This window comes from Sminthopsis crassicaudata, chromosome 1, assembly GCF_048593235.1.
Source record: "Sminthopsis crassicaudata isolate SCR6 chromosome 1, ASM4859323v1, whole genome shotgun sequence".
NCBI classification, from domain to species: Eukaryota; Metazoa; Chordata; class Mammalia; order Dasyuromorphia; family Dasyuridae; genus Sminthopsis; species Sminthopsis crassicaudata.
In genome coordinates this window covers 133,269,137-133,295,216 of record NC_133617.1, presented here as the reverse complement: position 1 = coordinate 133,295,216, position 26,080 = coordinate 133,269,137, and the positions used below count along the sequence as shown (strand labels likewise).

Below are 26,080 nucleotides of genomic sequence, written 5' to 3'. Positions count from 1 at the left end.
TCAAATCTGGCCTCAGACACTTAACACTTCCTAGCTTGTGTGACCCTGAGCAAGTCACTTGACTCCAATTGCCTCAGGGGAAAAAAACTGAAGAAAGTACAATTGTTCATGTTAAATTTCCTACCATGTATTTAACACTTACAATTAATATGTGTATGTATATACATATATATATATTTAAAAGTGGTTCCAAATGAGTCTATTTCGTCATGAAAATTTGATTTTTATTTCAGCTACTATTTGTCAGTGAACTTTCTGTTCATATTTCCCCTTTCTCATTTGTAATCACTAAATACGTGGTTGAAAACAATTATTTCATTGTCTGAAGCTTGATCTCATTAGTTTTGGCTCAAAGAGGGAATAATTTAATTATTCAGTTGGGTAGAAATTTATCTAACCCTATAAAGAAGTAATAGGAGAAAGAGGAAATAAAAGGGAGGGGCTGAATAGAAGGGAAGGCAGAAATACTAGGAAAGCAAAGTAAGAGAAGGGGGGAAGGTAGAAGAAGATAAAGTAGTGGATGGGATGAGTTAAAAAAAACAAAACACTACTAAGAGAAAATAAGAGTGATAGAAGATAAAGTAATGGGTAGAGTGAGTTAAAAAACAAGGCCTTATTAAGCACAGAGTGGAAAGAGAAAACAAAAATATATACAGGGGAGAAAATAGAATGGAGGAAAATCTAGAACTGGTAATCATAACTGTGAATGTGAATGAAATGAATCTCCCATAAAATGGAAGCAAATAACAGAGTGGATTAAAAAAAAAACACATTTGATAGAGAGAGACATATATAGAGTAAAGTTCTGGGGAAAGATAGACTAAAAACCATTTGGAAATTAAATCATCTAATTCCAAAGAATGAGTGGGTCAAATAACAAATCACAAAAGCAATCTATAATTTAATTCAAAAGAATGACAATAATGAGACAACATACCCAAGCCCATAGGATACAACCAAAGCAATTTTTAGAGAAAATTTATATTTCTGAATAGCTACATGGAAAAATAGAGAAAGAGGAAATCATTGAATTGGGCATGCAACTAAAAAAAACCTAGAAAAATAACAAATTAAAAATCTCCAATTAAATATCAAATTAGAAATTATGAAACTCAAAGGAAAGATTAATAAAATTAAAACTAAGAAAACTATTGAACTAATTAATAAATTTTTATGAAAAAAAACCAACCAGTAGATAAACCTATCAGGGCCATATATTTGTGTCATAGAAGGAATTTGGCAGAATTTTTTCTTTTTCTATTTTTCCAAATAGTTTGCATAGTATTATAATTAATAGAAAAGGCAAGTGGGTGTATTAAATTGTTCACTAAGCTCCTCCCCTAACTGCTATGAGACCTGATCTGACTTTTTTAGTCTTGGAAGTATTGACTAAGATTTCTTTGCCTGGAAGGACTGAGGCACAAGCTTCCTTTTGAATGGAACTGGATGTAAATGGGAAGGGAATAGAGAGGATGGGAACAATATAGCAAAAAATATATATATAAAGTTTTTCAGGGGGGGGGTAGAGAAGAGGTGTTAGCCAAATATGGGGGAGGAAACAAGATACCTATAACGTTTTTAAAACTTAGATTGCTTTGTAATCAAAGACAGGAATTTTAAAAAATCTTAAGTCCTTTCATATAAGAAAAAACAGCTAAAATTCAGGAGAAAATATTACTCTTTTATGTTAGAAATTATTAAATACAAGATTTAAACCTTAGTTAGAAGTTAACTTTACTCAGATCCCAGGGCTGTGTGTGTATGTGATGTGTGTGTATATATATGTTTATATGTGCAAGTCACTTAAAATCTCTAATTTCCTAGATGAAGGATCCTAAACTTTATCAGTTAATCCAGTATTTCCTATCTCTTCATCTTATAAAAAATTTCTTCATAAAACAATTCTTTTAAAAACATTTTTGAATTGATAATCTCAAGATTCCTACCTTCACTGTCTGTCATCCTATGGTATCTCATGAATTGATGTTTATTTTTGCCCATCATTTTGTGTCCTGTTGTTAGGAGAACCTTACATGGAAACAATTAGATTAAGTATAACAGAAAAACAAATATCCCTGGGTCCATTGCTTAATGCTTTTTTGTTTGACAGAAGACATATTCACTAGAAATGAACAGCCTCTCATTTCCAAAAGAGAAAATAAGCAGATCCTGTTTTCTGTGGAGAGATGTGTCCTTCATAAGTGTTTTACAAAAGCAGTTTACAAAACTGCAATATTTACTTCTTTTTAAATGTTTTATTCATGATTTTTGTCCTTTATCCCAGTTACCTTCCAGTGTTTCCTCCTTAAGCCCCTTTCTTGAAATGTCAAAACAAAGTAAATAGACAGCATAATTCTGTGTAGCAGCATATGCAGAAATCTCCACCTATAATCCATAACCTCCCTCTTAAAAGGAAGGAAGCTGGTTGCATTCTCCATACTCTGGAATAAAGATTGAGCATTGCAATTTATCCGAATCATGACACCTTTTAGTGTTATTTTCCTTTGTATTATTGTGTTCTCTATGCAAAGAGATAAGAAACAAGGACAGCTAGTTGCACAGTGGTTGGAGTGCTGACCCTGGAATCACAAAGACTTGAATCCAAATCCAGCTTTAAACACTAGCTGTATGACTTTGGACAAGTCATTTAATCCTATTTGCCTTAGTTTCCTCATCTGTAAAATAAGCTGGAGAAGGAAATGGCAAACCATTCCAGGTGATGAAAGATGTTCCAAGATGAGAGTAGTGATGACAAAGTCAATGACAAAGATATGGAAGCTAGCTGGGAAGGCTAAGATGAAGACTGAAACAAACCAGGAGATTTGGCCATTAAAAAAATTACTGAGAGAGCAATTTCAGTTGAGTGGCAAAGTCAGTTCATTCTCTATCACATGTCCAGCCAACAGCTAAGCTTAGTCAAATCAATCTCCATTATATGACTACATATTACAATCCATCTCTTGTACGCTGGCTGTCCTGCATGTCTTGAATACAGTCCTTCCTTCCTTGTACTTCTTATAATCCTGGGTTTCCTTCAAGACTCAGTTTAAGTACGACTTTCTACACAAGGCCTTTCCTAATACTCTACATGCTACAACCTCCCCATCAATGACCTTGTGTTTATTTTGTTCAAATTTTCTTTATTCTAATATATGTTTCTCAACAGAATGGCAGCTCCTTGAGGATAAGAATTAATTTTTTTTTTTAGTTTTTGAATCTTCAGTCCCTAGCATAGTAGTGTTTACTGGCAAATTGATGACTGTTTATACTGATTCTTAAAACATAAATTGGCTTTTGCATAAAATCTTTAAATTAATCCTCAAAGGAAGAGTGAGATTTTCATTCTAATTGATTCCATGGTATAGGAAAGTTTCACTTTGGAGGACAGCAATGATAGATTAGGGTATAATTTGGCACTTTTTTCATGCAGAGGGATTTGTTGCCTTGTTTTGATGCATATGTTTTTAATCTGTTATTTCTTCTACTATTGAAATTCTTAAAATGTTAGTTTTTAGCAGATTTTGTATTTTCTACATTTGGGTTTTGTTTTGTTTTGTTTTAATCGGCTGACTTTATGTTAAGCAGCATAGTAGGGGGGACAAAAAGCCCTTCATTTTAAACATGAAAATTAGGAGGCTTTTGATCTCAAAAGTCTTGTTTTTCTTGAGTAATGTGAAATTTTTTCAGCAGCCACTGAATCCAACTCTAAAAATCTTGCAGTCTCGGCATCTTTTCTACTTTTTAATAAGATCCTTGGCAAAGGCTATTTCTAAGCATAGGAATCACACAAACCCATAAGGGGAAGAGACAGAACCTCTGTGAATAGCAGTACTTTATACAAACTAAAGTTACAGCTGCAAACCAAACAATGGACTTTATGCCTGGCATACCCATTGTGGGAAGAACTGAATGTCCTGGCTTTCTAAACCTGCTGATTCAAATGAGATGACAGCATCACCCACCAGTTTTGCAGATAACAAAAGATATCAGTGATTTTGTATGACTGGCTATCCCTTTGTAATGCATATATCTGTTTTTAGAATGAATGAAGGAATTTTGCAAACATGTGTAGTGCCTACCAAAGAAAGGAGTAGGGTAATCAATTTTTATGTTTACATGGATGCAGTATGTATAACTTTGAACTAGCAGAATTAATTTATTAGGGAACTAATTCAATATATATCAAATTAAATTTACATATGGAATAAAGATGTACAGCTACTCATACCTAATTACAGGTAACAGTAGAACTGATTATGATTTGTGGAATGTGAATGAAAAGGGAAAAAAAATGTTTTTCTCTTGTTCCTGAGTGAATTATAGGATGTCGGAGCTAAAAGTGATGTTAGAGCTCATTTGGTCTAAGCCCCTCATTTTATAAAAGAGAAAACTAAGAACAAGAAAGATGAAAGTGAATGCCTAAAATTACACAATGAATGGAAGTATGACATCATCATCACCATAATCATCAGTCATTATCTTCATCATCACTACTACTACCCTAAACCATCATCATTAGTACCACCATCATCACCATCACAACTGTCATTATCATCATAACTAGCATTTATATAACACTTTTTAAGGTTTGCAAAGTGTTTTATAAATATTTCCTTAGCTGATTCTTACAACAATCATTGAAGTAGCTACAATTATTATCCCCATACAAGGTCACATAGATAGTATACATCTGAGGTTGAATTTAGATACATAAGTATATTGGAGAAGGAGTCAAGAATATTTTTGAATTCTTTCTCACTTATTAACTAGCTGTGTTGCCCTGAGGAAATCTCTAAGATTTCTCTAAGACTCTCTAAGACCCATTTATATAAAAAGGAATAACAATCACACCTTTGCCACAAGGATATTTTGAGAATGAAATGAAAATGTAAGAGATCTTCAATACAACATATAAATATCAAATATCATTTCATCAAGTGGTATGGCAGGAATTGAACTAGGCTCTTACTGCTTCAACTTGGAGTCAATCCCCTGCAAAATGAAGTCACACCTTAGTTTAAGATTGAGTTTACAAAGCACTTTACTCCAATTTCCTCACCAAAGAAAAATTAGTTTAGTGCTCATACAAAGTATCTATAGAGTCTTTATTGCAGTTTTGATCTTTAATAGCTTAAAACTTCAGTAACATTTCAGGAATACCCTGTGTCTGTTATGAACTTTTATAAGGGGGGCACATTGGAAAGCATTCGAAAGTGAAGCTTAAAAATTATTAAGAGATGGGACACTTGACAAGGGAAGATAAAAAAGGAAAATCTTTTGCTCAGAGATGATTGAAGAGATTTCAGCTGGATACAGAGATCTACAGAGTGAAAATTGTATAGAACAATAGATCAGGAGGCCACTTCCTTGATCAGCTAAGTGGTGTAATAGACAGAGCACTGGTTTGGAATCCGGAAGATAAGTTTTCTTGAGTTCAAATTTACTAGCTTTGTGACCCTGGGCAAGTTACTTAACCCTATTTGCTTCAGTTTCCTCATCTGTAAAATGAGCTGGAGAAAGAAATGGCAAACCACTCTAGTATCCTTGCCAAGAAAATCCCAAAATGGGGTCATAGTCAGATATGACTGAAACAACAATACAATTAATTCCTTGAGCTTGTCATATACACACACACATATACACATATGTGCATATGCATATATATATATACATACATATCTGTTTATATGTATAATGTATATATATGTGTGTGTGTGTTTGTATAAATACATATATATATTATAAATCTATAACTCCGTCTATAAATTCCTCCTGCATGACAAATATTGAATAGAGGAAAGAACAAGACAATATACAGTATCTTCAGGAAGTTTCCCTATGATTTGCTTAAGAGGAATTACTTGGGAATGTAAAAGTATTTTGGTCACCTTGTTGTGTTATCCAAGTCCATCTTGGTATGGCTGTGATGAGTGCAGGGGATTATTCTTAACTACTTTCAACCTTGATATATTTGCTGGAATAGTGGCTTCAGGAGGGAACCTGTTCAAGGGCTTTGTATATGTTAAAAACTAGTTACTATATTTGTATATTGTAATTTGTATCTTTATTAAAGAATATGTTTACAAGGATCTAATATGTACAACTTTAAACTAGCAGAATTATTTTTAGGGAACTAATTCAATATGTATCAAATTAAATTTGCACATCTGGGATTTTAGTTAGCTGCCAAAGTATTCATACCCATGAGGGGATGAGCTACTCTAGGAATCAGCAAGCTATAGTTTGTAGGACAAATCTGCCTACTCTATTTTTGTATGTCCCACAAGCTAAAACTATGGGGAAAGAATACATTTTAAAATCATAGACAATATGAAAATAAATAGTAGAATGGAATGGAACATCATTTGCTAACCCCCAAAGTTAAATAAAATGTAATAATAATAATAGTAAAATAATGATTAATAATAATATCTAGGTTTATACATCATATTAAGATTAATGTTTGATCCTCACAACAACTCTGGGAGATAGGTACTATCATTATCATTTTACAGATGTGGGAACTGAGTCTGAGAAAGATTAAATGCTTTCCCCAAAGGTTACAGAACAGGTTATGAGGCTGGATTTAAGTTCAGTGCTTCTTGAGTCCAAGTCCAGCACTCTATTCACTGTGCCACCAATTTGCTCTAGAATGACTCTGGACCTTAACCTTGACTTAGGTAGTTGATAATGTATGTATATGTCTTCCTTATCTTCTCTAATTTCTATGATTTCATATTCCAACTAAAGTAATCTTTTGAAACATGTCACATCAACTACCCTTACAAGGATAAAGGAAGAAAAAAATTAACTTGTCAGGACCCAGTATCATAGCTCTTAATCAATAACTCATTATTTTCTAGCTAATTGGAATCAGGATGTGAGACACCCCTCACTTCTTCAATCAGAACATTAGATTTTGGAGACAAGGACATACATTTATAGGGCATATGACTAGACTGAGATAGCAGACTTATGCTGCTAGCAAAGAAAACTTTCTTGATTCAAATTAAATTTTCTATTAAAAAAGTGAGATATGCTTGAAAGACAAGTCTTGATTAGAAGACCTAGAATATGATCTGACCTAGAATATGACCTGATCTTGCCTCCAATTTTTTGGATAGGAAGAACTGACTATAGAAGTGTTAACAAAGAAGGTATGAATTTTCACCTCCAATTCTTTGGGTAGGAAGAAATGACTGTAGAATTATTAACAAAGAGGAAAGTATAAGAGGGCATGGGGTATTCAGGATTGGTGCAAAGCTATTACAAGGGCTTGCTGAGCCATTTTCAGGGCAACTTATTAACCTTTGGTGTCCACTTGTCATCCAGCTCTCATCTGTGGTTACAAGAAGCTACAGCTTCTTGTATATGTAACCACCACACCCCAATAAACCATTAGGGCTGATGGGGCTATATACCAGGTCAAGAATAATCTATAAACCTCAGACTCATAAGTGAGTTAGGGGGATGTCTACCCCAAGCATATGAAGACTTCCCATTGGAATGGGTGGATCAGAACAATCCATTCCAATGACCATGAAGGCAACTGAAACAGGTGCTGTGGAGCATGTAGAACTTAGACATTGAAGATGCCAAGGTTTCCATTTCATCCTGGACCATTACTAGTCATCTTGACTTTTGTCCTGCTACTGGACTTTGATGACTCAGGAAGAAAGTGAGACTGAGGACTTTGTGCAACTCTGCCTCACCTAAATCCATTTCCATCACCTGTAATGTCATTGATCCTTTTCAAAAGATGGACAAAATAACAACAAAGAATGAATGAATAGAAGTATTTGAGTACTTAGATTGTTCTAACCACTTGGGATTCAAATTCAAAAGCAAAAATAGCCCCTTACCTCAAGAAGCTTACTTTCTAAAGAAGACCACTTTGGAAAAGATGATTTGTAAAATGGTACTTTGATCCCATATTCACTGAGATAGATAGGAAAAGGGTTTTAAGAGGGTGGATTAACACATCCAGGAACAATGGAAATGGAGTTGAGCATAGATTATGGGATGGGAAGGAATGGTAAAAAGATGCCTGCAGGTGGTCATGGTGGATAAGGTTGTGAAGCAGATTCCAGAGAATCAGGAGTGAAGCTTGAAAGATATATTTGATTGGATTTTCTTACATGTGACCACAAGTAGTGAGAAAAACTTGGGGAATATCATACAGATACTTTGTCTCTCTCTAGGCTATCAAGAGAGAGAAGTATCAATTTTTAATTTCCTTTATTTAAACACAGATAAAGGAGGCAAGAATCTGCAGAATGTGGGTATAAAAGAAAGAATGAGCAACTTGCAGTCAATACAGCTAGACTCAAATTCCATATCTGTCTCTTGCTTTCAGTGTGATACTGGGCCAAAAGGTATATAAAATTATCCCTTTTGCATAGCTGCTTTCTTCATTGTAGTTTCAATATATTGTGGGTCAGCATAAGAAATTAAGTGGAAATTTGGGGAGAGTTTTTGTGGAAACTGCAGATGACAAGTGAAGGATAACAGATGTCACAGAAAAAGTTCAGAAACTTAGAAATGCACAAAATATTTGTTTCTACCATAAAAGAAAAAGAAAAAGTTCAGGGGCAGCTAGGTGGCACAGTGGATAGAGCACCAGTCCTGAAGTCAGAAGGATCTGAATTCAAATCTGGCCTCAGACACTTAATACTTTCTATCTGTGTGACTCTGGGCAAGTCACAGAACCCCAATTGCCTCATTATAAAAAAAAAAAAAAAAAAAAAAAAACTCAGATTTCTTCTTTGATACAGAGGAAGAGTCTTTTATGCTTTTGTATCCTCTCCCCCCCCCCCCAATTTGGTTTACTCTACTGTTTAAGTAGTTGTTTTCTTCAGATCATTTTTTTTTCCTTCCTTTTCCAAACTGTTGACTCTCTCATGTATACTTCTCATTTTTCTTCTGCCTCTCTTAGTTGCCCTTTGAAGTCATTTATGAGCATTTCCAAGAAGCTTCTTTGGGGGGACCAATTTATCTCACTTTTTGAGATTTCTTCTGTAGATATTCTGTCTTCATCCGGGTTTATGTTTTGATCTGTCCTAGCACCATGGTAGCTTTCTATGGTCACGGTTCTTTTCCTGTTTCTTGCACATTTTCTTTCCTTTTCTTTTGATATTTCCTTTTTTTTTTTTTACTTTTAAGGTAGAGCTCTGCTCCTAAGGTAAAGGTAATGCTGTCCAAAACTTAATGTGAAGCTCTGAGCCTTGGCTTTGAGCACATGGACCCCTTGTGTTTGCAGGGGGTAGCTTTGCCTGCTCTGTTCAGGAAACAGCTTGGTTTCCCAGAGTTTGAGCTGTGTCTTCTATGACTGGTCCTGTGATTTGGTCCTCTACTGATCCAGGACTGAGAGTCTTAGTTGTTAATTTGCTGTGATTAAAACCTTCTCTGTAGACGAATGAAACTCTGAAAAGTTGTACTTGAATCTGAGACAGCAGAGCACTTAAGGCTGATTACCTATTCAATGTGAGATAATGGTTCTATATTCATATATTTAGATGAGATTGTAATGTGATGGTCTCCTCACCATTGGTGTTTGCTGAATGTGTGATAGTGAGGTAATCATAGGCAAGAATTGGAAGGCTGAGGGAGAAAGGTCAGAGTCGACAAAGAGGAGAGAGGCTTGAAGCTCCGGACTCTAGAGTCCAAGATTTATCTTTGACAAGTGGTATGGCAGCTTGCCTGCCTTCTTCATTTCTCTCCCTAAAGATCAAGGACTTTGATTGATCCTGACTCTGACTGATCCTGAGGCCCTCCAGGGAGTTAGCTAGGACATTATACTTCTCACCAGCTTTCCTAGAGTTGATCTGACCTGGGCTGAACACCCTTTTCATCTCAGTGAGACTGGTCTTTCTTTAAGATTTTTTAGCCTATCTTGAGCTGAAGAGTGGTTTTATTCCATCAGATTCTGTTCAGAGGCTTGTTTTTATGTGTTTTTCCAGGGAAACTGGGAGAGCTCAAGCAGCTTTCTGACTTTACTCTACCATCTTGGCTCCACCCTCCAGACCATTAGCTGGTGCAGAGGGAGACTCAAAGAATTATACTCATATTTTCCATATCAGAGGGGCACTGTGCCCCTAACTCCAGCAATGTTCAGGAAGAGATTAACTGTATATTCATAGGAATTCTAGACTATAAGCCAAAAGACTTGAATAAAGGTCATGGAACTTCCTATATAACTGATTATGACTGATATTGAGTAAGTCATTTCTCATTCTCTGAGTGTCATTTTCTATATCTATAAAATGAGAATAATGCATTGCCTCAGGAGTATTATGAAGCAATAATTAATGATGATGATAATTATGTTATGCAAAACATTTCACAAGTATTTCATTTCAAATACTTTCACAATAATCATTTGAGGCAGTTACTATTATTAATCCCATTTTACATATGAGGAAACTGAGACAAATTGAGGTTAAGTGACTTGCTTAGGATCACATTGTTAATAAGTGTTTCAAGTGACTCTTCAAGGCAGGTTTTCCTGATTATACATTCAACTCAATCCATTGCCTAGTTGCCAAAGGAGATCATGTCTAGAGAATGCTCATTTAAAAACATTATATCATTGTAAACTACAACTCATAATAAATCTTGTAAGGGATTCTCTGTTTCTCATTCATGACAACAGCTTCATTTTGGAGTGAAATATAAAATACCTTAAGCTAAAATTATTTTAACTTCAATTGAGGGATCACACTTGCCTCTCTCTTCATCATGTTTTACTTCTTATCAATGGGCATTTAATTTCACATACACCTACATACTTCATTATGCTATATTTACATGTACTTAACACATCTAATTAGGACTATTGTTGAAATTTAAGAAAGATTTCCCCTTTCATGAAATTTGAAAACTGGGGTAGTGTTTAGAAGGTTTCCTTGTCAACCAGAAAAGAATCATTTTTAGAATCTGAAGGGAGTAAGTAATTCAATTACCCACACAGTCTGCTTTCTAAGAACATACAAAAGGGAATTTACCCCCCTGCAAATCAAGGAACCTCGATGAGGTGTTCTAACACTTTCACAGACAACTTTTCCTTCTGATTCAATATCGCAATGGATGTTTGGAAAGTTTGTGGGTAGGGAAAGGAATATCAAAGTTCTTATCTGCTAGATCTTAGGGCTTTAAGCTATCCTGCTAATTTCAAAAGTGCCCCAGAGGATAAATGGATTTTAGGGATTTATCAGTATGTTAGAAATTCCTGTAAAAATGCATTTAGTCACTAGAAATTTCTAGAAGCTTTGTGACTGATATTCCATAGCACAGCTGTAGTAATTGGAAGCAATATCAATATGAAACAAAATCACCTCTGTGTGTGTGTGTGTGTGTGTGTGTGTGTGTGTGAGTGCCTGCACTCCTGCCTCCATGTGTCTGTCTCTCTTTTTTGCCTCTCTGTCTATCTCTGTCTCTGTCTCTTCTCTCTCTCTTCTCTCTGTCTCTCTTTGTCTCTCTATGTGTCTCTGTCTCTTTGCCTATCTCTCTCTGTTTCTGTGGCTCTATCTCTCTGTAGGCACATCACCCAATCTCCTTTTCTACATTGTATAATGAGAAAGTTGCAACAGATGGCCTCTGAGTTCCCTTTCAGCACTAGAGCTGTGATCCTATAGTGCTTTGATCTGATTTTCTGAGTATCAGTTTTCTCATCTATAAAAAGGAGGAAATAATACTTTTATTACCTCTTTCATAGAGTCATGGAGAACAAAGCATTTTATAATGCTTTAATATACATAATATATGACATATATTATATATAATAATATATAATGTAATAATTTTATATGCTATATATTTAAAATGTGATTTTTAATGGAACATTTTAGTAGTAATGCTCATTCTACCAACAAACTTAATAAGTTTGTTTCCTTTTCTTATGGTAATATAAACAAAATATAACCAATTTCTGTTCTTCAAGATTAAGCACATTTGGGAATGACTCTAAATTTAACATTGGTGAAAGCATAATGAATTACCCAAAGATTATGTTCCACTAAATTTGAAGTTAAATGTAAAGATTAGAGTTTTAATTCACAGCTCTTACCAATCTTCTATCTATAAATCTTTAATTTCCTGATTATAAATAGGAATAATAATGATAACTGACATTAACATAACATTTACAAATACTCTCTCCTTTGATGCTCACAAGAGCTCTGGGAGGTAACTATGATTGCTGTCCCCATTTTACAAGTGAATAGACTGAGGTAAATAGTGTCTTGGCCAAGGTCAGACTTAGTGGCTGAGATCACATTTGAATTCATATCTCTTGATTCTAGGTCTACCCTAGCTCCCTAATAAATACATCATTAAAATGTTATGTACATCCAGAGAAAGAACTGATGGATCTGAATGAAGACCAAAGCATACTATTTTTCCTTTATTTTTTCTAGGGAGTTTTTTTTTGCTTTTTCATTCTGTTTCTTCTTTCATAACATGTTTTACATTATTGCACATATATAACATATCAAATTGCTTACTATATTAGGGAGGAGAGAAGGGAAAGAGGCAGAAAATTTGAAAGTCAAATTTTTATTTAAAAAAAAGAATGTTAAAAAATTGGAATAAATAAAATACTATTCAAATAAAAATATGTTAAAATAAATTAATTATTAATTTTAACGTGGTTTATCCAATACCAAATAATACCTATTTCTAGGTTAGGCATTACCATCTTTCTCCATATATTCAAGACCAAAAGGACACATTCTTTTCCAGGATCCTTAAGAGTGAAATGTTAATGAAGTAGTTCCTTAGAAACTTATGTCATTAGGAAAAATAGAAACAACATTTTGGTAGAATCAAGAACCAGAATTTTAACAAGTTTACCAATTCTTAACATGAACCAGAGATACAGCTCAAGATTTGAATTAGAAATCTTTGCTTATGAGGTAAATGCTCAAACCATTTAGAGGCTACTTGACTTTGTTCTGCCTCATCTGAGTCCTCACCACTCTTCTATAACTCTTTCAGTCATCCCTTGTTCATCTGTTCTTCCAAATCTTTCCTTCTTTCAACTTCTCACCCTGTCTCCACCCTAGTCTCAGTTGATAATCTCTGTTGAACTTTGCTGAGAAGATTGATGCCATTCAATCTGAATTTTTAAATTCTGCCTTCTCCTAAATCTTTCTTCATCCTTCCCCTTCCTCCTATCCCAGAAGTTGAGATGGCTTCTTATTTTGTCAAGGCAAACCCCTCTAAGTCTATAACCTTTATCCCAGGTCTCATCCTTTAATTCCTGAATTTGGTCTATCAATCATCCCCTTTCTCATGCAACATTAATTTTTTTTTTCCTTCTCTATTATTTCCTCACTTAGTCTACAAAGATTCCTATGTATTTCCTTTCTTTAAGGCAAGGAAAAAACCTTCCTTTTACAGTAATGCCCCTAATACCATTTTTCTACCTTTTCCTACCTTTCATTACCATTTTTAAAAGCTTGATCCATTCTCATTATTTCCATTTCTTTCTTATACTATAGTATACATTCAATCCTTTATACTCTACTATTTCTTCTACTCATCAACTAAAACTGTTCTCTTAAAAAATATGAATAACCTGCTTACCACTTTTATGTCCTCCCTTCCTCAGTTTTTATACTATATCAACTCTTCTACATTTCCTACTGTTAACCACAATCTAGTTGATGCTCTGTTATTCTTTAGCTTCCATTATTCTATATCCTTTAACCTTCTGAGTACTCTTTTTCCTTCACCAGCTTTTTTTCCCTTCATGTCATAAATATGGATATCCACTAAGATTTTATAAAAAGACTTTCCTAACCACTTCCCTAAGCTCCAGTCTTATTTATACAACTAAAAGTGATAGCAATAGCTAACATTTATACAGCTTTTGAAGGCTTGCACAGTGCTTTACATATATTAGCTTACTTCTTCTATTTGTTAGACATCTTCACTTGAATATTTCATCATTATCTTCAGCTGAATATATCCCAAACTAATTCCCTTCTCTCCTATAAAACATGACTTTTCTTTTAAGTATTGTATTTCTCTTGATTTGATTATCAAATCTTTATCAATTTTTCCCAAAATCTTTTGTTTGACACTTTTCTCCCCCTCATTTCCCACCTAAATTAGTTGCCAACTCTCTATCTGATCTCTTATACATCTGTGTTTATCTTGTCTATATAACAAGTTATTGATAAATATTAGTTAATTGAGCTGAGTTCATAGACTGCATACTTGACCACTGACTTCTTATAGATGCATATTGCTAGTCATATGGTGACTAAGCTTGAATATGAAAGGAAATGGGCAAAATCCATCTTGTAATTCAAAGGACTATTTATGGATGGACATCAATACCACTCTCATTTTAAAAAGTAGAAGCATAAAGTCATCAGTGATAAGAAGAAACATTAATAGACTCTTTAGGAATTTAGGAAAAATGAATTCACTTTTGCCTACAAAATGATTAGACCCCTATACATGGTACTTAATATGGTGCTCCAGATAAAACATAGGGTTTTGGTCTGGTCCTCAATAATGTAGCAATAGGTATTTGGAGGAGAAGAGAATCTGAGAGGAAATTCAGAAACAAAATTAAAAACTTGATAGATAGGTATGGTTATGCACACCAGCTACTGAGGAGGCTGAGGTTGGTGGACTTCTTGAACTAGGAGTTCTGGTTTACAGTGGGATATACCAATTTTAATCTATACTATCTTACATCATCATGGTGAGCCCCTATGAGTAGAGTGCCACCAAGTCAATGTAGGAAGAGACAAGGCAGCTTGAAGATAGACCATGTCAAAACTTTCATACTAATCAGTGAGAGAAATCAATCCTGTGATTCATTCCTGTACTTCTAGCCTGGATGAAATGAGAAGACTCAGTCTAAAAAAGGGCAAGCCAGGTGGCATGATTGAATTAGGTACCAAGCCTGGGATCAGGATGACTTATCTTCCTGAGTTCAAATCTGGCCTCAAACACTCAGTAGCTGTGTGGCCTTGGGTAAGATCCTGTTTGCCTCAGTTTCCTAATCTGTAAAATGAGTGGGAAAAGAAAATGGCAAATCACTCCAGTATCTTTGCCAAGAAAACCCTAAATGGGGTCACAAAGATACAATTGAAACAACTGAATAACGATAGTCAAAAAAACAAAAAAGAACTCTAAAGAAAAAACTATCCTGTCCAAACATGAAGAAAAATACAACCTTCATATAGCAGTCTACAGCTGAAGCAATTATGGGTTGGACAAGAATTGTTACAGAATGATAATCTGTGTTCTCTGTAAAAAGAAAATGGATCTTCTGCTGGGAGTGGACCTGTCATTACACAATCACTATTGAGACCACAGTCAATCATCAAACCACAGACAATTTTGGCCAAATCTATCAATGTCTCATTAGAATCAACAATTAGGTTTTGTTTGCTGTACTCTCTTTCCTGAAAAATGACACTTCATTAATCTCTGCCATCAAGAGCACTTTGTAAATCCTCTTTTATTACTTTGCACTTCTGTATCAGCCACAGGGAATTTAACTCAATCTGGCAAGAGGAAGCAGAAACAGGATCTTTAAAAAGAAGAAGAAGAAGAAGAAAGAATAAAAGAAAAAGAAGAAAGAAAGAAAAGAAGATAAAAAAAGAAAAAGAATAAGGAAGAAGAAAAAAAAGAAAAAAGTGTGTGTTGAGGCTTTCAGTTCAAATCTGAAAACTTAAAGCAGGACTTTTGTAAATAGAAAGTGATGTAAATTGCATTCCTCTTGAACAGAAGGCTTCATTGCTACAATGCTTCCTTTTTGTATATCTTATATTAAAGATATATTTACCTTAATCTTCAGTTGAAGTAGAAAATAAAGACCTAAGATAAAATACCACTTCAGATACTTCCTAGATGTCTGACCCTCAGCATGTCACTTTTATGCTTCAGTTTCTTCAATAATAAAATAGGGATAATAATCTCCTTACTAAAACTGTTGTGAAAATTTAAATGTATTTAAAAGCACTTCATACATAATAGACAGTAGATGCTTAATAGATGGTTTTTTCTTTCTTCTTTTTATTCCTAATCCCTAATCCCCATGTCTCACAGTGAAGAACAATGAATCAGAATAATTTGGAGGAAATATGCACTGGAAGAGATTGGAAATGTAATTAATACATTTCTTTTTGCTCTTAGAACCAGCATTCTGCTTATTCTGGGGGAGATTTGGGCTAAAACATTAAATAGTGATGGAATAATGTTATAATTATTATCTTTAGTACTTCTCTCTACTGATGAGTGAGTTTCCTGTTGAATAAGCTTTAGCTAATTTTTTTTCATTACTTTTATTTTACCAGTTATCTTTTCAAGTGTTTCAGAAGTAGTAGTTTCTTGAGCTATTATTCTAAGTGTTCACATAGGTTGCTGGCTCTTTCACTACCTGATTAAGGAAGTTTATCTTAGGCTAAGAGATTGGAATATTCATTAATTTTCTGTGAAGAGTTCATTGGAAGACCATGTGTCATACTGGAGAATGGGCCAGTCTTGGCATTAGAAAGTCATAGGGTTATGGACCCAAAGCTGTAAGAGTCCTTAGACCTCAGATCAGTTAGAGGTGAACTATCTCAGCCTTCTTTATTTTACAAATGAGACAATTTAGATCCAGGTAGGGTAAGTGTCAATTAGACTTAATTGGGAAGTGTTGTGATATGTCAGAGGCTTATCCTTGGATAAGTTAATAAGATCATAAGTACAGGAAGAAAGATTTCAGATGATCTTTTGTCCTAATGTGCCCAAGATCACACAGATGGTAACCTTCAAGAGACAGGAATTTGAATCCTTGGTTCTAGTCCCACCTCTAACCTATAGTAACTATGCAACCATTGGCTGGTAACTCACCACCTCAGTGCTCCTAGACCACTTTCTAAAATACATGTGGCATGGGAATTACTGATAAACATTAGCAGAAAAAAAAGTATCAGGGAATTCATAATCCCAGTAAATAAGTAATCCTTCCTTCTACTCCCTCAACCCCTTAATGACTTAATTATTTACAGCCTTTATCTTTTTAAAATATGAGAAAAATGTAGCCAAGGTGACATAACTTACTTAAATAGACAAGTAGTGACACTATCCAGATATTAAATGTCTTGTTTCATTTACTGACACCTGAGTTGAAGTTACCTTATTTTCAGACAATGTATTAATGTTTCAATAAAAAGAATCTTTGTCATCAGAATAAAATGTAACAAAACGGGATATTTATCTAATATCACAACTTAAAATGCTCTGAGAAAAACATAAGATTTTTCTTCTAATATATTTTCTGTGTGGTATAAATTCATTCTTTTAACTATTTCCTCCTAAGAGTAGAAGGCTAAGTATTTTCCTAATATCTTTCTCTCTCTCTTTTAAAGTTTTTAATGTGAGGGTATAAGGAAAAGAGTTCTTTTTTCTGGAAAATCCCATTAGGTTTACAAAACTTAAAAGATCTAAATATAAGGCAATGTGTTACTTATTCCATTTTCTCATTTCTTGAGAAATAGGTATTTTTTTAAGTCAAAAATCATAGCATATTATATTCTTCACTTGTAGGTTGAAGAAAAAATCCCAATCTGTGGATATCACAGCACCAGGATTTAACCCTCTGGGAGGAGCAGCAAAACCAGCAGCACAAACCAGTAAGGTGCCATCTGTTGCCAAGACACCAACCATTGTGGAAGAGGAGAACAACACAGACAATGCCCAAAAGCGTAATCCACGAGAAGTGAACTCAAGAGATTCTATACAATTGGTGAGCACAATACATTCTTCATGCAAAGAGCCTGTGTACAAATGGTATTCTTAATTTACTCTTGCCTCAATTATTTTTAAAAAATGGGTTTTTATATCTTCATGATGGCTCAGCTGAAAGATTTCCTATATTTAAAGTTCATAAGTATGTGGGAGGAAAAAATACTGAGACACCTTTAGCTAAGTTTTCTAGCTTTTAAGCTTATTGATGCTATTTTCATTTCAGTCCTGCTTTGGTAGGTACTTTTTCTTTTTTTAAATTTTGTCCTTTACATTTTCTCTCCAGTCTCACAGTCTGTCTGTTTATTAAGTTAAATATTGCTGTCAGTCTGTAGCTAGAAAAAGTTATATAGAAACTAGAAACTTGTGCTCTGAGGTAGAGTCTTTAAATTCTGAGTCTGTTTTCCTTTAACTTCATTTCAGAAGACTGAATCCTAAGATTGTATGGGGGAAATTATCATACATTGTTCTGGGCAATGAAAAAAACTTGTCAAGCATTTTTTTCTCAAAACATATTAGATGTAGAATTTAAACACTGAGAAAATGGAACCAGTAAAGGAAAACATAATCAGGACTTTTCTTTCTACTGCAGAATTACCAACAATTAATATAAATAAATTTTGGGCCTATTTGAGGTACTTGTATTATTTAACCTTTGCATAAAGGATCTTTGGTCCTCTTCTATTTTTAAAGCTAGTCCTAGAATCAATTTCAGAAATAGTGTTCATATTTCTACTTTAGTCTGTTTTATATAACAAAGATGGAGAAAATTATGAAGCTGATGACTGGATGCACTCATTTATGTTGTATAATCTCAACGGGGCCCTTATTGTAACAAAGTAAGCCTTTTACACCTGCTTGTTGATTTCTCTTCACTGAGATTTATTCTATCATTTTCTCCTCCTTCATTCCTGTCTCAGGAGAAGAAGTGACCTTTTTCTTTGATAAAGTAATTCTCTCTACATTTACATCCACCTCTTCTTCCCCTGAAGATTGCTGCTTCAATTGTCCCCATTCTCTCCCTAATCTTCATTTTCTCCCTATCTCTTGGCTGCTTTCCATTACTATGTCAAGTATACCACCATCCTTATGGTTACTCAGGATCACATCCTGGGTATCATCTTCTACTCCTCCCTGTCTTTCATCTTACCATATCCAAATAGTGCTCAGTACTTTCATTTTCACCTTAGAAACCTCTCTCTTTTGTATTTTCTCCCCTTATCTGACCCTGACACCATCACCTTGGTGTAAACCTTCATCTCCTCACACCTGGACTTTTGTAATAGTTTGTGGTTTATCTCTTCTCAAGTTTCACCTCATCTAACCCATCCTCCACTCAGCTATTAAACAGATTTTCTTAAAGTACAAATCTGTCCATGTGACCTCCCTATTTAACCAATTCCAGTGGTTCCCTATTTCCTCCCAAATCAAATGAAAAGTTTTCTGTTTAGGTTTTTCTTTCTTTTTTTTTTCCCCTGAGGCTGGGGTTAAGTGACTTGCCCAGGGTCACACAGCTAGAAAGTGTTAAGTGTCTGAGACCAGATTTGAACTCTGGTCCTCCTGAATTCAGGGCTGGTGCTCTATCCACTGCACCACCTAGCTGCCCCTCTGTTTAGGTTTTAAAACCCTTCATAACCTAGTCCTTAAGAAGGCTTCACTCTTTAGCACTATTCCTCCTACTGTATTCTTCAATCTAGTGCCATTAACCTCTTTTCTGCTTCTTGAAGATGACACTAACTCCTGAATCCAGGCCCATATCGTAGCTCTCGCTTATTCCTTTCCTCTTCTTCATTTTCTGGTTACCTTGAGTTTCTTCAGATCTTAGCTAAAGTATTATCTTCTTTTTAGATGAAGTCTCTCCAACTTGTTTCTCCAGTGCCTAGGCTCTGAAATATCTCTCACTCTGTGTAAGTATATATATATATATATATATATATATATATATATATATATATATATATATATATATATATATATATATATATATATATATATATATATATATATATATATATATATATATATAATATTTGCATATAGTTCTTTGCATAACTATTACCTCTTCCCCTTTTACACTGTGAGCTCCATGAGATCAGGGACTGTTTTTTGCTTTTCATTGTATCTTTAGTACTTAGCATTGTACCTGGCACATAGTAGGTAGCTAATAAATGCTAATTAACTGGATGCAATCCTATCATACTTTAGCTGTGGTGGATCATGGTATTTCTGAAGTGGTGCTTCCTCCATGGATTAAGGTCAAAACCCTTTTATATTTTCTTACTCCAAGAAATCTCGGTAAAACACAGCAAAAGTATAGCATACCATAATACAACAATATAGCACTTTTATCCCTTCCTGTTCCAGTCATAACAGAACAGTTCAGGCCTTATCACCTTCTAAGAATAGTCTCCTAAATACCTTTTTTATCTTGTTATCCTTCCTTGTGTTTATCTTTTACTTTTTTTGCCTAGGTAATCTAGTCTTCCTGGCATGCTGTTATGCTCAGAACTATTGCTGTGCTATTTGTAAAGTTAGGTTAGGCTTCTTTATACTATACTATACTATGTTACATTATATTATACTATATTATATTTAATATGTTGTTATTTTATATTATATTATGCTATATGATGTATATAGATAATATATAGATATATTTCATTACTTAAAGAAAATAATTCAGACTACTCATTGGAAAGTCAAATACTGAAACTAAAGCTTAATACTTGGGTCATATAATGAAAAGACAGAACTCATTAGAAAAGGCCTTGATACTGGGACCGACTGAGGGCAAAAAAAAAAAAAGGGACAGCAGAGAATAAGATGGATGGGTATTGTTATGAAAGGCCATGGACAAGAATTGCACAGGATAGATGGATACAAGATACACTAGTGAAGGAAATACCCATGAATCCATTAAAGAATTCAAATATAAGTTTGGGGAATTTCTGACATTTAGCATGTAATTTTTTTTAAAGAAAAAAATGCTGCAGATAAATTCTAGTCTGCTTTATAAAAAGAAAGCTACCATTTCCTTTAAACTATAGATTAATTAATTTGTTAGACAGTCCCCTAAAAAACTACAACTGCTTTTCTTTTCAATATATTGCAAGACTGTATCTCTCAATCTAATAGCTTTCAAAAAGAGCAAGCAGTTTTAGATACAACCACTCCATTATTGATTATTGCTATACTGTTTTATCTCACTGAAAAAACTGTTAAGAACAATTTAAGACTTTTCACAGCCTTCATAAATCTCTGTTGAACCTTTGACTTTTTAGACAGATGGCCTACAGATCAAACTGAATAATATCAATATAGATCTCAGATTATTAATGTCTCTTTAAAGTCTTTGTCATAATACTGCTGCCAAAATCAAAATGGTAAGGAACCAGCTTTTGACAGATAAAATTCCAGTTCTAAATGGCATAAAATAAAGCTGTATTTTAACTTTTCTATTTAACTTCTCTTCAAATAACTTGGTACCACTACTAGATGGACTGAATCTAAGCTTCTCAGCTCTGTTAAAAGAAAGAGAAATATCCTTCTCTGTCAATAAAATGATTCCACAAGAATTAGCACTCATGAACTGAAGCTGGGAAAAAATGCAAAAGATAATGAACAAAATAAAGAATTTTCCATCTTATATTGAAAGTGAAAGATGCTCAAAAAAGAAGTTGGATCATTTCTTGGATGAGAAAATGATAAAAGATGACAAAGAGAAGGGGCTGGTACTTTGCTCTTATTTAACTTTTTTTTCTGCTTCTAAAATAGTCTTTAGACAGCCCAGAACAGCAAAAATGACCAACAGGGCATCAACATTCAAAAGAATGAAATAATAAGACAGCTTCTAACTGACTGAAATGAGTTGATCTCCAAAGATCTAAAGGAAATATATCCCTTTTTAAAAAAGGATAGATGGATATGAATGTTGAATCACTATTAGTAATCACTGAAAAATTTTGAAGAATAAGAGTATGACATGATTGGATTCAGGGCAAATGCTGCCCCACTTTTCATAAAGGGAAAGAAAGAATATGAAAATTGAGATAAGTTTACTTGATTTCAACTGTTGACAAAATTCTAAAATGTGTAATTGAAGGAATCACTAATTTATATACCAAAAGAAATAGTGATCACCTTGAGCCAGTCAGCAACAATATTTGCCAGATTCATCTCCTTTCCTTTCTCTCCCTCCCCCTCCCCCTTCATTCCTCCTCTCCCTCCCCCTCTCTTCCCCCTCTCTCTTTCCCCTGTCCCTCTCCCTCTCCCTCTTCCTCTCCTTCTCTTTTTTTTTCTTTCTTTCTCTCTTCCTCTCTTTCTTTCTTTCTTCAAAGAATCAACTTAAGTGGATCGTGCTATTAGTATAATTTACATATATTTTTAACAAAGTAGCTGACAAAATATCACATGTTATTCTTGGGGGAAACCTGGAGACATGTGGGCTAATAGTATAATTAGATGGATTCTAAAATAGCTGAAATGCAGGAGCCACTGCTCTGTTGTGGCAGAGAGGTTTACATAATTCATTGAAACTGTGAGCTTTAACATATTGGGTTACCCAAGATGGACCTACTATCTTTGTCAGGAAAACCTCATGGACAGTACTGAAATGATAAAAGATGTGACATTGAGAGATGTATCCCTCAAGTTAGAAGGTATCAAAAACTTTACTGGAGAAGAGTGGAAGCTAATTACAAGTAGCTCCTGAAAGAAAAAATGAAGCAGCTGAACTAAAGCCTATAGTGAAGTCAGCTGCAGGTATCTGTGGTAACTAAAGGAAAGTTCAAGCTGTAAAAATAAATATTTCATAGCAATTTAAGATCTATGAATCAGGGTACATTCAATGTGGTCAAAAAGAAAATGGAAAAATTCATCACAATATATTGGATATCAGTGAACTTAAATAGATAGGAATGAATGAATTTGATTCAGGTGATCATTACTGTGATATGTACTACTGTGGGTAATAATCTCTTAGAAGAAATGGGGTAGCCATCATGGTCAATAAAATGATGATAAAATCAGTACTAGGATATAATCTCCAAAAATGATGGAAAGATATCTGTTCAAATCCAAGGCAAACTGTTCAACAGCACAATAATACAAGTCTGTGAGCCAACCACTGACACCAAAGAGGCCAAAGTTGATAAATTCTATGAAAATGTACAACATCCTCTAGAAATAACATCAAAAAGATATTAAATTCATCATTTGGCTAAATTTTGAAGAAAGAAAGGAAGCAGAGACCAGCATGCCAATATTTGGTGGCTTGAAGAGAAAATAAGAGGGTTCAAAAAAAATCTGCTTATGATTCATTGACTGTATTAAACCCTTTATGTGGATCATAACAAAATGTGGCAAGTCCTAAAAAAAGATGGAAGTACCAGATCATCTTTCTTGTCTCTGAGCAACCAATATGCAGGTAAGGAACAATTGTTAGGTTCAAATATGGAAACAATTGATTTAAGGTTAGAAAAAGAGTACAAGACTGTATACAAAGGGTCAAGCATATAGCATGATGGATAGAGCACCAGCCCTGAAATTAAGAAGACTTGTGTTCAAATCTGGTCTGAGACATTAACACTTACTAGCCATGATATCCTGGGCAAGTCACTTAACCCCAATTGCCTCACACATAAAAAAAAGACAGAATAAGGCTGATAATCTCACTTTTTATTTAATTTATATGCATGTTCATCATATGAAATACCTGGCTAAATGAATCAAAAGCCCAAATAAAGTTTGCTGGGAGAAATATCAACACTCTCAGATATGTAGACTATACCACTATGATGGCAGAAAGCAAAGAAGAATTAAGAAGTCTTTTGATAAGGGTAAAAAGAGGAGAGTGCAAAAACTGTCTTGAATCTTAACATTAAAAAGAAGAAACTCTTAAGATTTTGACAACTAGGTTAATTATTTCCTAGCAAACAGTGGGAGAAGAAATGAAAGCATTGTGAGATGTTATATTCTTGGACTCAAAGATCACTTCAGATGGCAAGTGCAACCCTGAAATGAAAAGATATTTGTTACTTGGAAGGAAAGCTATGACAAATCTGGACAGCATACTAAAAAGCAAAGACATCAATTTGGCAACAAAGGTCAAAATTAAAGCTATGGTTTTTTCCAGTAGCCATGTATGGCTGTGAGAGTAGGACTATAAACAAAACTGAGCACCATAGAACTGCTACTTTCAAATTGTGGTGCCAGAGAAGACTTGTGAGAGTCCCTTGGATAGAAAGAGATTAAAGGCAATCTAAGGGAAAGTCAAATACTAAAAATGAAGCTTAAATAATTTGGCCACATAATAATAAGACAGAACTCACTGGGAAAGACTTTAATGTTGGGGAAGATTGAAGCCAAAAGCCAAAAAAGGTATGGCACAAGATGAGATGGATATTGTCATAGAAACAAGGAATATGAACTTGGTCAGATTTCAGGAGATAGTGAAGGATAGAAGTCAAGTTGTGCTATGGTCCACAAGGTCATGAAGAGTCAGAAGGGACTGAACAATTCAACAACAGCAGCAAAAGAATATCCCTTAATGGTCTTAGCTCTAGGATCTAAAGCATGTGGACTCTTCTATAATTAAAAAAATAATAAATAACCACAGAATCTTGGCACTTCACATAATCAGAAATCCATCTATGTATTGACTTTGATTGAGTACTCGAATACTAGCCTGAAACAGCTAAGGTTCAAGGGAGTTTGCTGAATGTTAGTTTTTTTTCTCTACTAGTGTCTCCAGTTTCTATCCCTCAGTTAAGTTAGATCATCAGAAAGTAAAGTGCTTAGACCAACATCATCTTTATTCTCTAGAGAAATGTCTTGGCTGAGTTAGGGTTTCAGTACTTTTTGGCAAACACTTTGCCTGTTTTGTTATCTATGATATAAGAACTCACATGATACATTTCTCCTAGACTTCTGTGTGAAAAAGAAAGGTTTTTCTTTCCGGATGAACTTGTAAGCTTTTTTATCTCACTGTGGAAATTATGTAACTGAATGTGTTTTCCTTTTTGTCTTATCGTCCAAGAGACTCAGAGCTAAATTCAGTGTTCAGCCACAATAACTAACTCATCTCAATGTCTTTTAACATCTGTGTCACTGCTGTTCAACTGGTCATTGTTTTTATTTTCAATTGTCTTGTTTTATTTGTGTTTACCTGTAAGCTACCTCAGATAATTTTTTTTAAGTGGATGGATACACAATACTTTTTTCTTAAAATGTTAAGATAAATTAACATGTAAATAGGAGGAAAATAAAATTTTATATAAAAAGTATATAGAATATAAATCCTAAATAGATAGTTATGCAAATGCTTAATTTTTTTGTTTTTGTTTTTGTTTTTTCAACTGGCCATAGTCCCTGTTATATGATGAAATAAAATAATATTAGAGACATGTTACATATCTCTATAGATACTGCCAGGTTATATCTTATTTACAAACACAGGACACCTACATGGTGACATGGTTAGAGCACTGATCTTGTAGCATTGAGCCTAAGTTCAAATCCAGCCTTAGACACTTAACTAGCTAGGAAGGTTACTTAACTTCTTTAATATTCTTACCTGTAAAATGAATATCAATAGCACCTACCTCCTAGAATTGATGTGAGGATCAAATGCTAATAATAAAGCATAGTGCTTGACACATAGTAAACAATATATATGTTTATTATCATTATTATTATTATTATTATTATTATTATTATTATATCCCTCAGTTGTTTACAGATGTATCTACTAATCATTTTCTAAGTCAAAATCTAGGTTCTTCTCTGTCCAGTGTCTTCATTCATGGTTCTGTGAACAAGTTTTCTCTAGTTATTAATTGCTGATTAGAAATACAATTAGAAATTACAAATAAAAGGATTTATTTCATAGTCACCACTGGCAATTTATAATTCATTTAGGATAGAGTATTACAAATATATATAGATGACGTTGTTGCCACTCTGCATTTCACAGGATTATAGAATTTTATTTTTGGAAAGGGCATTAGAGGTTTTCTTGTTTAAATTTTTCTGTTTTACATTTTGGAGAACCAGAGCCAAGAGAGTTTGTGTCTTACACAGCATAATATCTTACACAGCATAGCAATCTTTCAGAGATTAATAAAAATGAGTTGACAAAATCATATGAATTCTATTATTTATAATTTCATGAAAAATTCAATCTTAATGCCATTTGAACACAACTGGGTACTTGGGCATCCTTTCCATTTCTCAGTGAATGCCTCACTTGATAGCTAGGTATTTCATTGAATAGCATATTGGACCTGCAGTCAGTATAGGTCTGAGTTCAAACACAGCACTGGCTATG

At 34.1% G+C, this 26,080-nt stretch overlaps 1 protein-coding gene across 1 annotated transcript in view; it reads left to right on the top strand.

Moving 5' to 3' along the window:
• OXR1 (oxidation resistance 1) overlaps nt 1-26,080 on the top strand; it is a 586,011-nt gene that overhangs the window by 273,293 nt on the left and 286,638 nt on the right. The window contains 2 exon segments of the mRNA XM_074267139.1: nt 17,557-17,714; nt 17,717-17,755. Coding sequence (XP_074123240.1) covers nt 17,557-17,714; nt 17,717-17,755 — 197 coding nt within the window.